Source organism: Microchirus variegatus (genome assembly GCF_963457635.1).
Source record: "Microchirus variegatus genome assembly, chromosome: 21".
In the NCBI taxonomy this organism is placed as follows: domain Eukaryota; kingdom Metazoa; phylum Chordata; class Actinopteri; order Pleuronectiformes; family Soleidae; genus Microchirus; species Microchirus variegatus.
The window spans coordinates 13,326,520-13,342,957 of record NC_139822.1 but is presented as its reverse complement, the minus strand read 5'-3'; the positions used below and the strand labels follow the sequence as shown (position 1 = coordinate 13,342,957).

The following is a 16,438-nucleotide window of genomic DNA, read 5'->3' as shown; positions in this document are numbered from 1 at the left end:
ATTCAGAGCCAACATGAAATTGTGTCTTAATGTATATTATGTTCAGATATAGCACTTCATCTAATGACTGCAATTAATCATGCTTACTATTAATCATAATTATGGTATTTGCATTTGAATATTATATTTCTAATGGCTTTATGGAATCAAGCACTCATGCTGTGGCTTGTCATTAGATCATAGTACATTAGTAGGGAAATTGAGATGTCTGCTTGATTGTTTAGCCACAATAACCTCAGCTTTCCAAAATAAATTGAACCCTTATCCTTCTTTTTTTAGATTTTTCCTCTCAATATGCCATATACTGGTTTTCACATAATGCAAATATAATTGCCAAAATTGCTCCAGTCGGTGTTTAGAAGTAAAAAGTACTTTTGGCAAGTAGTGTAATCACTATGCTGATCGCATCACCGTTATGTTCTTTCATTGAGGAGCTTGAATATAAGGTTGCAGTAGCCTAAACTCTTGGGGTGGTCTGTCTACAGTAGCTCTGTAGTTGGATTAATTTAGCACTAAAGGGTGAAATCATTTCCACTCTGAACACTAACTACTATCTAGATTTAGACAATTTCTTCCATAAATCTGTATTTGCTGCATAAATCAGTATGCTTCCCATGTCTGTCCATCTGTCCAACTCTCTACTCTGCTAAAACCTTCACTGGGAGGTTTGGTTTCTATTGTACAGGTCTACAGTTCCCAGACTGGCGCTGGGTCCTCAGTGTTAATTATGGGATAGTCCCCTGTTAAACAAAGGGGTGTATCTCCACCCACTGTCCCTGTGTGTTCCCATGTACCCAGTTGCCATGGCAGTTGGGGGCACCTGGTAGTGCTTAGTCGAGTCAGCAGGGTTAATAGCACATCCACCACCAACGTGATGACAGAGCAACAAGGGGCACCAAACCAGCACAAACCAGCACTGCGGGCTTGATTGCACATGCTTTTCAAAGGTTCAAAAAATTACGCAAATTTCCAATCTCATAGACTAGATTTAAATTTAGGTACATTCACAGCAGTGTAGCTTTGGGATCATAACCTAAAGATTATTGATAATGGTAAGCAATTAATTTATTGAACATTATTCACAATTGCAGCAGCTAATTACATTCAGAAATGAACCCTGCATGTATTCGCCGTTGTTCAAAAAGATTTCTTACGTCAGTTGCAATTTGCTAGTAGTTACTGCAACTGTTTGATCACTTGAATCTCAATATTGAACGTCATTAACATAAAAATTATTTCTTTAAGTAAACAGGATTACAACAAGTTATAATTATTCAACATATTATAGTGTTTATGAATATGCACATCACCCAGTGTAACAACCGAAAAAGGGGCCTGGGTATTTTTCACAGGCTTGTGTGTTCCTGATTGGGTTTTCAGAACCCTGCACACAAAACAATATGGAATTTGAATGTGTATATGCAGCCAATAAATTAGTTTGGCTATGAGACAGTTGTCATTAATCAGATAGAAAAGGTTTGTTGTGATTATAACAAAATTATAATTTGAATGACATGAAGTATAGCCTTTCAACGGAATCATCAAAAACACAGAATATTACTCCTATAGTGCTTCGTCGACACAAATGTTGACATTAACGTCGGCATGTCTTCAAAGCACTGGCTTTAGTCTCGTGTATTTTTCAAATCGCTGTGCTCAACACTTTGTCCAAGTAACTGCCTCAGACCTATGATGCGTTTTCCTTCCAAAAAATATGTGTGTTTTTTTTTCTTTCTTGGAAAACAATATAGAGCACTCAAACTCTGTTCAAGTGTTAATGCATCCTGTCAGTTATTCTGGTAAAATATTGGGTGTAATCACCCGTATAAATCCTGCTGCTGATGCTGGCCAGAGGTCATTGATTACAGTTTTCATACTCTTGTCAGACTTGGTTAAATGTGTACATGGTGATATGCTCAGACTAATGAAGTGTCATAGATGAGGACTTACAAGACATTGAATTTATGTGCTTTTGAGTGCTATTGTTAGAGGAAATGTCGAAGTGGTTGGCAAAGATGGTGCACTGTCACACCAAAGATAGGGATACACATTTAAAGCTCTACCTGCTGCTTGAGTCATTAACATTTTGTTTACAAACCACAATATTCCCCTTACCTTTACCAAGAGTTGTTAATATGTTATGTTATGTTCAGTCGCAGCATAAGCCCACATGGGAAACATTAAAATCCTATCTCTAGGATACAAATTTGTTCTTTTTTTTCCTATGTCCTAGTTGCTACACGTCCTCGATGAAAGGCCTTGAACATTGCAAATGTTTTAAGAAATGTCATGGAAATCTAAAAACATGAGAAATATTTTGGGCACTTTTGATACAATAGAAAAGAAAAGATCCCAGGATCGTCTGAAACATGAATCCAGCTCTGAAGTGAAGGGATAAACTCCAGATTCCATGAGCTGTGTCAGTCCAGGACAAGATATCCTGCCATGGATCACTTTTTAAGGGAGAAATTTGGACTTTCTTCCTCAAAAGGAAAATAAGACTTTTACTACTATAGTCCTATAGTGGTTACACTATAGACATGGGATGGAAATACCAGACAATGTTCCTTGTAGTTCCTGTGAATGAGCATAAAGACATAACACTGGGTTAAAATCAGTGGCCTCAGGGAAAATTGATGACTTGGTGACATGAGTAAAGTCAAGGTCACAATTCCTCAGGCTGCTATTGGACAATATTGAACATAAACAAACACAATTATTTTCTGAAATGGCAATTATTTTCAGTGGCGGAATGGTTTGCGGTTTGCAGAATGTTGGAAAAGTCATTAGCCAGTACCCTCAGTCTTTTTAAGGCTAAGGACAAAGACGTAATTGTAATCTAGCTTCTTTACAATGAGGCATATTTTTGCAACACTATGATATGCATTGTAAAATTACCCTCTGTGGTAATTTTACAGACATTCTCTAGTTTGACTCCAACATGGGTGTGTTGGAATTTTGTAGCATCCGGATCTAAAATGCAACCCCTCAGAACATTTTCATTCTACAAGTCTATGGTACTGTCCAGCATGATTAAAGCTATCAGGTGCCAGAAATGTCAATAATGGAAAAACCTGGTGAAGTCTACCGTCTGAAGTAATGACTTGTATGAAACAATGACATAGGACCTGGCTGCTATAGGTCATTTGGAACAGTCCTGGGTTTCGATTTTTGGCAGTGTTAAGATGACTGCATATTTGGCTTCCTTGGAAATGTAATTGTAACTGGAGACACGGCTCATTCATGTTATTGTTTCCACTGACATCTCCTTTGTACTGGCTGACAGGAATATAAATTAACTTCTCCAACTCCTTCGAAACTATGTCCATTCATCATCCAAAAATGATGACATTGTGACGTTTTTCACAAATTATCTTCTGACCACCACAATTTCACTTTGCCACAGCTCCATGTCTGCTCGTCTGTGAATCTCATGATAGACCTGTGTCTGAAGAGCAGACTAATGTGATTACTTTAAATTGTGGGTTGTGATTAAAACACACTATAGTGGAAAAACAGGAGGCAGGAGCTTGATGAATATTTTATAAGAGAGCAATGTTTTATACATGTAGGCGATGTTCATAACTAAAGGTTAGACATACTTTTTTTTCACAAGCATGCATTTTTAGCTAAGTGTGTGCATTGTCCCTTTGCTTTGATTATTATCACACTTTCTCTTTTTAGCAGCTCTGATTGCAAAAGCTAAAAGTCACTCTACACGTTTACAAGGGAATAATAATCAGGCGTCAAGTTGATAATCAAATTTGAAGAAGCTGAACGAAACTGTGCCCTGTTTTTTGCATTATTGCTCAAAAAAAAAAAGAAAAATGTTGAGCCAGCTGAAAGCTGTTTAAGGAGGCAGCTGATCAAAGAGTTGATTATTGCAGAGTTGGAAGCTGGGTGTACTATGTGGAGCGAAGGAAACAATTATAATAAATTGTCCTAATGCAGAGAGACGTTGCATATTGGGAAGTGAAACGTGTCGTGGCAATAAAAGTGTGAACAGGATTTAAGCTGCCGTTCTTGTCAGCCTTCTCTTGTAGCCACTCTGTTACTCTCTGTCAGACTCACACAAGCGCACCCAGATGTACAGATGCCTCTAAACTTGGACTCTGGACTAGACGATCACTTGTGTCCTCATTGGTGCGAAAGTAGTTCTTGGAATCCTGGCCAGGTCTCTGCAGCCTCGCTTGCTCCTCCTCTTTCCACTGATTTATCCCAGACCATGTCAACTACCCGAGCCTATAAGGTTAGACACTGAGCACATGTCATCTCTCTGCCACAGTAAAGCCTGTTGCTTGTAGAAAAAGACTTTGGAGGCCATTGTACCTCTTTTTTATTTCTTGCATTTCTACCCTTTTGTCCACTATGTTTACTACTTACTGTATTATTTGAGTGCCATAGGGTGCTCAAGCCAATCCCACTTGACACTGGACAAGAGGCAGGCAACACCATGGACAGGTCAGCAATCGTTCAACCATCCACACACTCCTCTGGGTTTTGTACAGTATGCATTTAAGCAAATCATACTCCATCTTGTCTTTTTGTGCTACCTTTTCATAGTATAGATAAACGTATTCACTGTATGCATGTGCAGTTGAGGGAAAAAGAAGTGCCCTTAACTCAATACCCACAGGTATCTTGGTGAAGATGTTGAAGAGAGAGAAGAAAAAGGCCCAGGATGTTGCTGCCCAGCTTGCTGAGATCACCAGTGGCCAGAGTGTAGCCCCCCACAGTACGCCAACGTTGTCAGCAATGTCACCGAGGGAAAACGACACCGACAGCATCTCAACCAACCATGGAAGACGAGCAATGCAGTACATGAAAAGAGGTACCTGAAGCAGTTTGTCTTTACAAAGCAAGTTTTACAATCACAGTTGTTGTTATGATATGAAGTAGAAGTAATACAAAATGGTGTCTTAATTGGCCTTGGCATATATAGACAAAGGCATTGGGATGTCTGACCTTTACACCAACAGGGACTGTAATGACTTATTCAAATATATATATATATACATTACTTTTATATGTAGTTGGTCCCCCTTTGCAGATATAACAGCTTCCACAGTTCTTGGAAGATTTTCCTCAAGACTTTGTAGTGTTTCTATGCGAGTCTGTGCCCATTCATTGTGTAGAGCATTATGAGGTCAGGCACGGATGTTGGATGAGAAAGCCACAATCTCTGTTTCCAGTTGCGGGTCAGGTCTTTGCTTTTGGGAACAAATACTGTTGTCCATATAGTTTTGATCCCTGGTGCTGCCATTTGCATCTTCATGCATGTCTGTGTTTTTTACATACCTAGCAAGGTATGGCCATTGCTACAGACACTGATTGATTTTGCCATTCTGAAAAAAGGTTTTCATTCATGCCGGTTGTTTAACTGACCACACGACATCCTCTTTAATAGGACAATGCCAGAATTCTGAGAAGCCATATCTCAGATCCATGGTCCATAAAACCAGTATCAAACTTCATCTTTTGTCTGCTGATATTGTGTGTAGTTTGGATGACTCTTGAACAGCATAGGGGATCAGTGGTTTTCATTTTTGTGGCACGGCCGGAGGTGTGAATCAACTTTCAGGGTCAACTAAGGCCTTTCTGTGTGGAGTTTGCATGTTTCTCTGTTCATGAGGGCTTCCTCTGCCCACAAAACATTTTAAATACTAGGTTATTTTCTTCACAAACTGTTCATCCATGGCAATATTCTACAGCTGCTCACTGCTATTAAATAATAAGAATGATTCAAAAGCATTGCATAGGAAATCTAGTTAGTTTAAACGTGACAAGAGATTGTGATAAATGAGGTGCTAGGAGTACAGTGAGTGATCTCTCTTGATTGGAATGTGAGCAGTTGGCTGTGATCCTGCTGAATTTCAGTGTGTCTGCTGCGGTTGCCTTTGGGGTTGTGACAAATCCTTTATTTCTTGATTTTTAGTGTATGGTGAACAGTCTGACATCCCATGGTTCTGTCTTATTTCTAAACAATGTCATCAGCTGGATCGCATGTGTTTAGGAGGTTTTCTTTTTTTTGGACGCTAGTCAAGTGGCCCAATATAGTCATGTCAGCAAAGCAACATAAGACAGTTATGTATATTAAGCCTGCAATTTGTTGCTGATGAGTTTAAAACCTGTAATAGTTATTGGAACATGAAGCAGGGTTCAGGGCCCAAGAATGCAGCAGTGTAAACACAAGAGACACCATTCAGACGTTACTGGGATTACAAACCTGAATTCAAATAAAGGCAGCATCATGTCATGGGAAATATTAAATACCTATTTATATTCTTTTATTTCAATTGAATAATATACTATATACTATAATGTCTCATATACAGATAAACATGCTGCTTTTTTTTTTGGGGGGGGGGGGGGTTACAAAACGTTGACAGAATAGATGGATGAAACAGATAATCATTCAAAACAAAGTGTTTGATATACACATTGATATACACAGCCCTGCCTAAAACACAGTCACATAATGATACTGATACATTCAGTTGATCAGGTCTTAAAAATAGGTTAACAAAAGATAGTATATGCTCAAAAAACAAGCTAAGCTGGTTCATGCATATTCCAAGATGACAATGCCAGGACCCACTGCACTCAATTTGTGAAAGAATGGTTCAGGGATCCTGAGACTTTATTTTCACACATGAATTGACTAGTCCAGACGTTAACCACATTCAGAATCTTTGGGGTTTCATGGAGAAGACTTAACACAGCGCTCCAACTCCATCATAAACACAAGATCTTGAAAAATGAATGCAACCGTGGATTTAAATGAATGTTGTGATGTTGCGTAATATAAAAGCGATGCCACAGTGAATGCGTATCGTCCAACAAATCATTCAACTTTGTGACTCTGGTTTGGCTGGGCAGTTTATATTGAACACATGGTGTATTGGTTTCATTATTGTTATCATTTTATTGCTCAGCCTGAGCAGTCTGTCTTGCATTGCTGTTCTGCTTTTTTTCCAAATTGAACTTGGATTAAATGTAACCGGAATGTGGTGGTTGCTAGAAGTCAAGCCAATCAGACTTTGATATATCCTATTTAGGCAGTAGTAGTGTTTATTTGGCTTTTCCTGTTTAATTTTGGTTAAGTGGAGCCTTAAGTGTGATGATAAACCTGAGCCCTTATAACGAGCTTGGGCCTGGCCAAGGGGCGCAGAATTAGCCAGCAACTCATCAGACTGAGGCTGCACGTCTGTCTGTGCTAACCACAGCTCCCTCATCCTCCTCGACATATTTGTGTAATGGTGCCCAGTGTGGTAATAATGCCAGCAGAGGGGTAATTGCAAACAGGGTCTCTGTAAGAGGATGCATTCAAAAACAAACACATGTTTGAACATGATCCAGTCAGCATTGGTAAGCAGATCCGTCATTCATTGAGGGGACAATGAGCAGCGCTGTGATGGATGGCTATAAAGCTGTGGTTTGTAAAAAATGCTGATAAATGATGCACCATATGTCTTAGTCTCTCTCTGTGTGTGTTATGTGATCTAATGATGACCCAGACGAAGAATCATCTGATTTCATGGATTCAACTACCACTTGGATGAACTGTGACTGCTTTACAAACACATACACCAAACACTGTGTCTGTATATTGTAGAGCCATACAGTTATAGCATTTGGAAAGATGTTTATCAGTTAGTATAATCAACACTATATGGCAAATGTGATCTAACCTATGGTTTACATTTAGTGGAAAAACAAGTACATTGTAATGTGGTGGTCCTCATAACCGGGAACATAAATGTCTGCATGATTTAGGCACTTTAAAGTAGTTTGAGTTCCTAAATGCACTCCATCAATTTTGATTAAAATAAGTGACATGTAAATAATTAAGCCATTTGGTAATGAAATACAATTTCATGGAACCTTATTGTAAAACAGTCATTGAGTGATCTTTCTGCCTTTGACCCAAAAGCAATACAGCATTTAAATTGCATTGCTGTTCCCTTCCACATAGATTGACAGACTATAATGTGAAATATTTTATAAATGTTTTAATAAAGCTGTAGGAATGTGGGGCCCCTAGGATGATCTTGGACAATAACTGCAATTTTTTACACTCGGATCCACAAGCTGTGTTGTTGTGTTGTCCCCAGGCACTTATCTTTATGAGCGGGCATTCTCATTTCCGTTGGCATCCATTTCTTTAATTGATGAACTGCTAATAGCATGATCAATGTGTTCCAGTGAACAGCCTCTGTGTCACTGTGATTCTAGTGGATGTCATAAATCTCAAGAATGCACTTTGAGTTTGTGGAATCACCACATGGTCATTAGTGTGAGTGTTACGGGAAATTTCAAATAGGGAGCTGTGAGCCGTGCATATGCATTACCGTTTCATCCAAGAGACAACTGGTTGTGCCGCCACCCATAAGGAACTAAAATCCTGTTTGGAAGCATCCAGAACTGTGATTTAGTTCAGCGATATGTTGGTGTTTTGCAATACAACATTCTACATTAGAACAAAATTACAAAGTTTAAATGTTTCATCAAAGACCCTAGTAGTTGAGAGACTTAACTTCATCCTGCATCTTGTCCTTTCTTTTGTCCTCCTTCACAACATCCATGAAGCTTCTCTGTGGACTTCTTCTTTTCCTCCTGTCCAGCAGCCCCGTTACCAACATCCTTTGTACAATAATCACTATGTCTCTTCTGCATGTGACCAAACCATCTCAACCTTGCCTCTCTTACTTTATATCCAAACCATTTAGACTGAACTGTCTCTCAAATTATGTTAATTTCTAATCCATCCTGGCCACCATCAAACCAGGTCTTGCTATTGTCTCATAGATCTTCCCTTTCATTTGTGCTGCTATCCTTCTGTCATACATCACCCTGACACTCGTCTCCACCCAGGTTGAGACCCTTAACTGCATTAACTAAATTACTTACATTATGAAAGTAGTTAATTTTCCCATTTCCATTCAAACTGAATTCTCTTTACAACTAGCAGAGTCAGCCTCTAGTGGATTTTGAACATGGACTTAGAAGGGATCTGGAAGACATCCTATCTATCAAAAAATATCAAAGAGACATGAAGACAGAGGCAGTCAATTATCTGCACTGTTCTGCTAGTAGAAACACAGAAAGGCTTGTGTGAAGGCGATGTTAGGTTCACAGATAGGATTACCTGTTTATCGTGTGTGTTGTTTCGATGGTTGATGAGTGAGAGGTGGGCTTTTTCCTTGTTGTGGTTTGAGTTGCATTGATTTGTATGAAAGGTGCTATATAAATAAAGTCTGATTGATTTGTTGAAGTTTTGCCACGTTTTAACAGTAGCTTCTGCTTCAGACTAAAGTGCTTTTCTTCACTCCAGTGTTTGAAAGGATGCCAGTGCTCCAGTTGTACGCATAGTGACTCATTGACCCCTAAAGTGAGTGAATCACTCATGAGTGCCCACATGTGCTTAAGTAGCTGTAATTGTTCAACTTTGTCTCTCCTATTTTCCCACATATAAAAACTGCGAGACTTGAGAATTGCAGTTAAGTTGTTGATGTTGGGGAGCTTTCCTGTGTCACACTCTCATCTTCACACTCAGCTCCAAGTATGACAGTGAAAAGCACTAAGTAATTAATACGGGTATGGATTTCGCTGTTGGGTCATAAGTTCTTGAGAAAAATGTGAGATAAACAGCTTCACTAGTGTTAACATTACTTTGGAACTGAGAGGGTGTTAACAGATGACACCACTTTTAAACCAGACTGTACAATAACTAAATTAAGTACTTTTGCCAACAATATTATTATAGTATTTTATTGTCCAATTTGTTGTGGAAAGGTTGCTCTCCCCGTTAAGACTCCCAAGTCCCTTATAAGCAGTTACATGTCCACTGTGGAATGTTCCTCCACTTTTCTCATACCTCAGGCCAACAGGAAACAAATTGGGCTCATAACCTGAAGGTCGCCGGTTCAAATCTGGGAAAGGGCCAAGGACTGGGGTACCCCTGGGCAAGGCACCCAATCCCCCATTGTTCCCCGGGCGCGGATAAGTGCTGCCCACTTCTCCTGCGCCAGGCTTGTGTAATAAGGATGGGTTAAATGCAGAGGTCAAATTCACACGGTGTGAGCGAAAAATAACTCATTCTAATTGTCGTGAGAAATATCTGCCTCTTTTTTGCTCTGTTTGCAATCAACATCGTGAGTACAACACACTTCTTCCATCAGCTGTTAATGTCCAGAAAGGCTCTGCACTGGGAACCAATAGCTTTTATGAACATATTGAGATCAGAGAAGGTCAACAACTAACACTTGAGTATTTCTGACTTGAACCATGTGAAATCCTGCAGCACACCTGGTGTCAGAGTTTTTTTTCCCCCTCAAAGCACCATTTAATACTGTAGCGAGGCAATTACATTCAATTACATATTGAATTTCTCTTCCATACACTGAATGTGCAAAACATAAGGAAAACAAAACCATTCCAGCTCGTGCACTACACTGTATTATATCATATGTATCACATCTGGAGTGGTGATTTTCTGTGACCCACTTGGAGAGTCATAACCAAACTATACGTGCAGTAAATCACTGTTCTTTGTTCTGTCCTAATTCAAAACAAATGCACGACACACATTATCTTTTCCTCATGCTCAATGCTTCGCCGAATGTTTATGTATGTTTTAATGCACGTTTAATCTGAGGTTCCTGCTGCTGTGAGCCAACAGCCTCTTATGGTTACGCTGAGGGTAATTGCTGTCCCCCTGAAGATTAACTGCATATGTAATGATGATGACCTTTCCATGGAAACCATTCATGTCTACTGAATGACATTTCGTTGACTCATCCCTTTCCATTCTCCGTCCTTCTGTGGGGAGCTTTTAGCTTCGCAAACATAAAATAAAATATGGGCATTGGGGAGTTTTATATTCATTGATGGCCACTGTCTGTGAATTTCCTGAATGTATGCGTACAGGAAAACAGAAAAAGTCTCTTATGTGCTAAAACAAAGATGGCATAATGAATGGATAAGGTGCTTACCAGGTCCTCCACATGTTTCTGTGAACTTACTAGAAGCCTGAAACAGTAGAGACATCTCATTTAGTCAAACACTCTTGGCCACAGTATAGGAATATGCACTGTACACAGATGTTTTTGTTTTTCCTCTGCAAGCATTTAATGCTATTTGACAATATTAATCTTCTAATTAATTGATGGAACAGCATTGTCATATTTCATTTTACTGGTATTTGTTAAAATGGTAACAATATACAAGTTGTTTCCTCCCCTTGAAACCTCAGCGGTTTGTCTGGGTGGAAAAGGAGCATTAGGAAAACTGGCCTGAGTTCTATGTGATTTCATTAGCCCACAAAGTGTTTTATTGCAAAATGATATGATGTCATATCACGCTTAGATATTTGAGGAATGCTGTCCTTTACAATGGTTGAATTAAGTGTTTCCCTAGAGAAACCCTAACACTGACTTTTTTTATCCCTGTGAGATGCCTGCTGGTTTCAATCAGGACTATTCCACACTGTCCAACAATTAATCTCACATGAGTTACTGTCCTCTGGATGTCTTTGGTTAATTTTGGGTTTTAGCACAGGGAATCTTGCACAGCTCTGTTTTGTATTCTACTATGAGATTTTTGTAATACACAGTCCAGTGGTGTCTTTCTTACAGGAAACCTTTTTAGCCTGTTAACACGAAACTGTCTTTGCTTTTAATTTCAGGAACCAAATTCTCATCCTAATCTAGAACAGCCAATTTATTGCCACAAAAGCCACTTTTCAAACAACAATGCTCCCATTTTCCATGAATTAAAGTAAAAAAATGTGATCCAAAATGCTTTTGGTTCACAAATGTGTATAACATAAGATACTGATTAAAGAGCCTGATTTATTGCACTCATGTGCCTTGGACTGGTCACAAAGAAAGTCTCTGCCGCCCTTCAGATGCCTTATTAGTTCAGTGCCTAATGTAGGTGTTTATATGAGATAAGTGGCCTTTTAGTTGGACCAGTCCATGGCACTCATGTACATTAATCATGTGAAATCAATGTACAAACTTGTGAAATCAATTTGAGAGAAATAAGCTCTTTCTTTGCACGTAGAGCTTCGATCATGGAAAGTTTGAGTCAAAACAAAAGTGTTGCATTCATACATTTGTTGAGTATAATTCTAAATGGCGGCACTTCTAAATAATCATGAGTCTGTGTAATTCTGGAGTCATCTGGATGTAAATCGTGAAGGATAAAGTTGCAACAGTTATAAAATGATACCAAAGCTTCTCCATCTTGAAATCTATTAAGGGGAACTGTATGTGTCTGTCAGTGTCTGACGTCTGCAACACAACACCTTGATAAACCAGATTTTTTTGAAAAATTATGAAGGTAAATTCAGCTCTTTGTCCACAATCATCAAAGTTGTGTATAGTGTCCTCTGTACAACAGGACAATCATCCAAATCCAAAGCACATTTAAGAAGTGAAAAGAACAATTAAAGAAGTGAAAATGGAAGTTTTATTTTGAGGTCCAGTGAGGGGTTATATTCACTACTTTTGTATATACTAAAAGAAAAAAAGCACAAATGTAATTAATGACATGCAGCATTGTTAATAAATATGCTGGGTGAGTCAGTAGCAGTGCCTTATTGTTCTTAATTGTTATTAAACTCATACTCAAATTTTTATTATATCCCCCTCTTTACTCTTAGATTAAAACTCATAAGTCAGCATCTGTTACTTCTTTGATCCAGATTTATATTGCTTTAAGAAAGTTGCCTATTAAATATTACAAGCCTGTTTTACACAACATCAGCAGGGTGATGTGTCCACAATTAATTAAAAAATAATTTCCTTAAAAATGTGGCAAGTTTCCAAAGTCAGCCGGGGGGGGGGGGCTTCCATTTCATCATGGAAGCCCCCCCCCCCCCCGTTTATACTTGTGTTTATGTTCGGTCTAATCCTTGAACGGCTGCCTAATAGTCCTTAAATTGTGTAATTAGTAATAGGTGGGAGGTCACCAAATCAGTGGGGCTGTAGCATGCATCTGGTTGCCAGATTGAGTGTGTGTGGATGTGGGAACATGTACTGTATGTACACTTCAGGTTTCATGTTGGTCGTATGATAATGTAGCCTTGTTAGCAGTGTATTTGATTTGATTGATGTTTAGCAAGGCCCTGGTGATTATATTGCCATTATAATGTATCTTGCACCTCTTTCTTTTTTCTTTTTTAGGTCCACAGCTGTCTATGGGAAAGCAAGAAGCCTTTGAGACCTTTATAAGAGACCATGAGGACTATCTGACCATTGAGGACAACAAGAACCTACTCAAACAAAGGTTAGTGTCATGCTGTGTGTGTTTTGTTTTAATCTCATTTAAGCGTAGAACCCCAGATATCACGCAGGAACATTTGAACGAAGACTCGAACAGGTCATTATTGTTCTGTAATTTCTACATTATTCAAATGACCAACTTCATTAAACGAAAATAAAACATAAAAACCTTTGTAGTGCAATAACTCATTTCCCAAACGATGCTGCATGTCAGGGAGATTGGTCTATAAAGACGGAAAGTGTTTACCATTGAGAAGAGAATTTTGTGGGCCATGATTCTCCTCATTCAGATTATTAGCATCTGTAGAAGCTGCTAGATTTTATACAATCCAGAAAAGGCATCTTCTATCCAGGAGCAGATTATGTAAGATTTTAAGTAACATCCCATCTGACATAGCATGTAATACATGTTTTTATTTAATACTGAAGGGATTTTTATTTTTTTTTTGGCCTACAAATGCCATATGCGACCATTGCCCATTAACACCTACGATCTCCTGTACAGGTCAGCTGAGGCCAGAAAACTTGGAACGCAACTGACTGAAGCCAGAAATGTAATCAGTAAGTCGTATCAACAGATGAGAGGTTGCCTTCCAGAAAACACAACACATGTAGCAGCTGAGAAAACACACACACAATTTTACATTTCATCATCTTCCTACATAGACTGTGGCACCAGCTCTGTGTTGGATGGTGATAATGTTTGTTAACGTTCTTCTGGTCCCAAAAGACGCCAGCCCACGTACCTGCCTGGAAAACGTTAATGATTATTGGATATTCAGTTTCCCTGGAGTGTAGAAATGTTGTTCAGCACATTCCTGAACTTTTCCAGGACAGAGAGGCACTCTGATTTCCACCCACCTATTCCTCCAACCTGTACTTTTTTTTACTAGCCTGTCTCCGGCTGTTTTATAGTGACTTTAAATGCACCCCTGTGTACTTCTGGGTAATGTCCTTGACAGGTAGCCGTTCTGTGCCAAAATGAGGCCTGGCATGAGCCGGAGCTTCAGACAATGCTGAGCAAGTTTACAGCTTTGCTCCAGTGGTTATTCTACCAATAAGTATATTATTATTATTCAGATTTGAAAGCTCACTTGGAGTCTGTACTCATGCTGTCAAAATGACTTTTATTCAATAATATGTCATCGGTTTCTTCCACACGGGCAGCGAGCGAGAAGCCCTGTCCGCAGTGTCAGCGAGTTTAAATGATTTCACTGCACTTTGCTTTCATTTTCCATCAAAAATGTATTATTATGACTATCTGGTTTGCATGTACTATTGCACGCTACTTTTCTGAATTTCCCTCAACGACATACTGTGTGCGTTTGTGGCTTATTACACATGCCACATTAAATGAATAGGTTTGCCTCACACCAGAGCCTGGCATCACCACTGCCTCAGATCACGTTTGGTGGTTTGGTAGCGTTTTGTTAAACCTCAAAGCAGCGTACATTCATCATCATTTTTCAGGATTTATGCTGTGATCTGCTGACACAGCCGTATATCAGACATGTCATATATCACACAAAAGTCAGTGATGAGCAGCATGTAGAATGTGCTTTGTAGGAAGCATCACGTCTGGATTATGACTAAATTAACATAGATCTTTGATGGGATCAAATTCCTCAGCTTATTCAAATTTGAAAAAATCCGCCAAAGACATCTTGACGCTGTCAAATATCGTTACATTTTTAGGTGCATGGATCTGCATTCCTTCTTCATGAGAGACAGTGTTTTTAGTGGAAGGTGGTTGCCTCTTCTGGCTGGAAAGTAGTACCATAATATTTAGTTCAGTATGTTTCCTTGCCATTTTGGAAGCTTCGCTTGGAAATTTTACACTACATGTGTCTCATGGTTATTGTAGAACATGGAAAGAGTTAGCATAATATAGACAAAAGCTTTGTGCTGCTCTCTCTGATGGATGTGCCCAGCGTGAGGGTCACTAGTAGGAGAGAGGGGGAGATGTAGTAGCCCATGAAGACATCAGTGTATAAACATTTTCTTGGTTTACGGTCTTGTTCTTGGCCACAGCACATGGCCTTGGAATCCAATCCCACTGGAGGAGCATATGTTCCGAGCCCTTTGGTCCAAAAAGTGCAAGCATATATATTTATTCAGAGGGGTCAGCGATGCACATCTTTGAGAGCATGAAAGGTGTAGGGCAGCTGGAAATGAGCAGCATCTCTTGATTTCTCTGCCAGATGTGAAGCGATTTATGCGGCACCGTGCGAGGTGGAGCATCTGGTATCTGCTTTGGGACGACTTTTATCAGCTCACCTTTGCTGGATTGACCCACAGATTTTCGAGATAAATTGCAGGGAAACTATACTGGAGCCTTAAATGAAAATTGTGGCCAAGAATATTGTTCCAAGGCACTGGAAAAGGAATATTGCAGAAAGAATGTAACTTGATTTCTTCATTGGATGTGGTCTTTGTTACCAACAGCCACTAGATTTAACATGACTGTTGCAATGATTTACTTTTAGAGCTGATGGTATCAGCTGTTCATCAGAACAGTTTATGTGATGTCCTTGGTTTAGGTTATTATGGTCCCCAGACAAAAATGTCTTTGAACGCATCTGTCCAATAAAAAGACACAATGCTGAGCCCAACTCATTCAGTATTTACAACCGTTTATACGTTTCCTTTCATATAATCTGAAATGCAGCTCTCAGACTTGCAGTTTCTGAGTAAAATTAGCTTTATGATTTCATACAGACATGAATTGACACCCACTAAGATACCGAGAAGCAGGATAGCATGCATGATGCTTGGATCTCAAGCTTTACTGCGGCATATCACATTTAACCTCCACTCCACAAAAATGACCAAATATTTATTGAGGCTTGTAGCTTGAAACCAGTCCTTAAAGACGACGGCATGTCTCCCGACGATGTGGGGGGAAACCCTGCGTGGTTTGGAGGAGGCTGTGGTGTTTTGCCTGCAGTCTTGTCCTGGGGCACTGGAGTGGAATCCAAAAAATATTGCAGCATGCACACGCCACTATTACTTGACACGTATGCAAATTTATCTTAATGGAATTTTTCTTGTCAGTGAAGGAAAGTCAGTGTTGGGCGGTCTTGACTCCTCAGTCGTCACTGAGATCCATATTTTGGTAATAGAGTTTCCAACAGTTTACTCTCATATTT

General features: G+C 39.3%; 1 protein-coding gene across 1 annotated transcript in view; it reads left to right on the top strand.

Annotated features, from left to right (window-relative positions):
- kif6 (kinesin family member 6) overlaps positions 1-16,438 on the top strand; it is a gene marked incomplete at both ends in the record, with an annotated part of 50,152 nt that overhangs the window by 20,771 nt on the left and 12,943 nt on the right. The window contains 3 exons of the mRNA XM_083908038.1: positions 4,637-4,831; positions 13,191-13,293; positions 13,795-13,850. Of these exons, the coding sequence (XP_083764164.1) occupies positions 4,637-4,831; positions 13,191-13,293; positions 13,795-13,850 (354 nt within the window). The remainder of the gene's footprint in view (positions 1-4,636; positions 4,832-13,190; positions 13,294-13,794; positions 13,851-16,438) is intronic.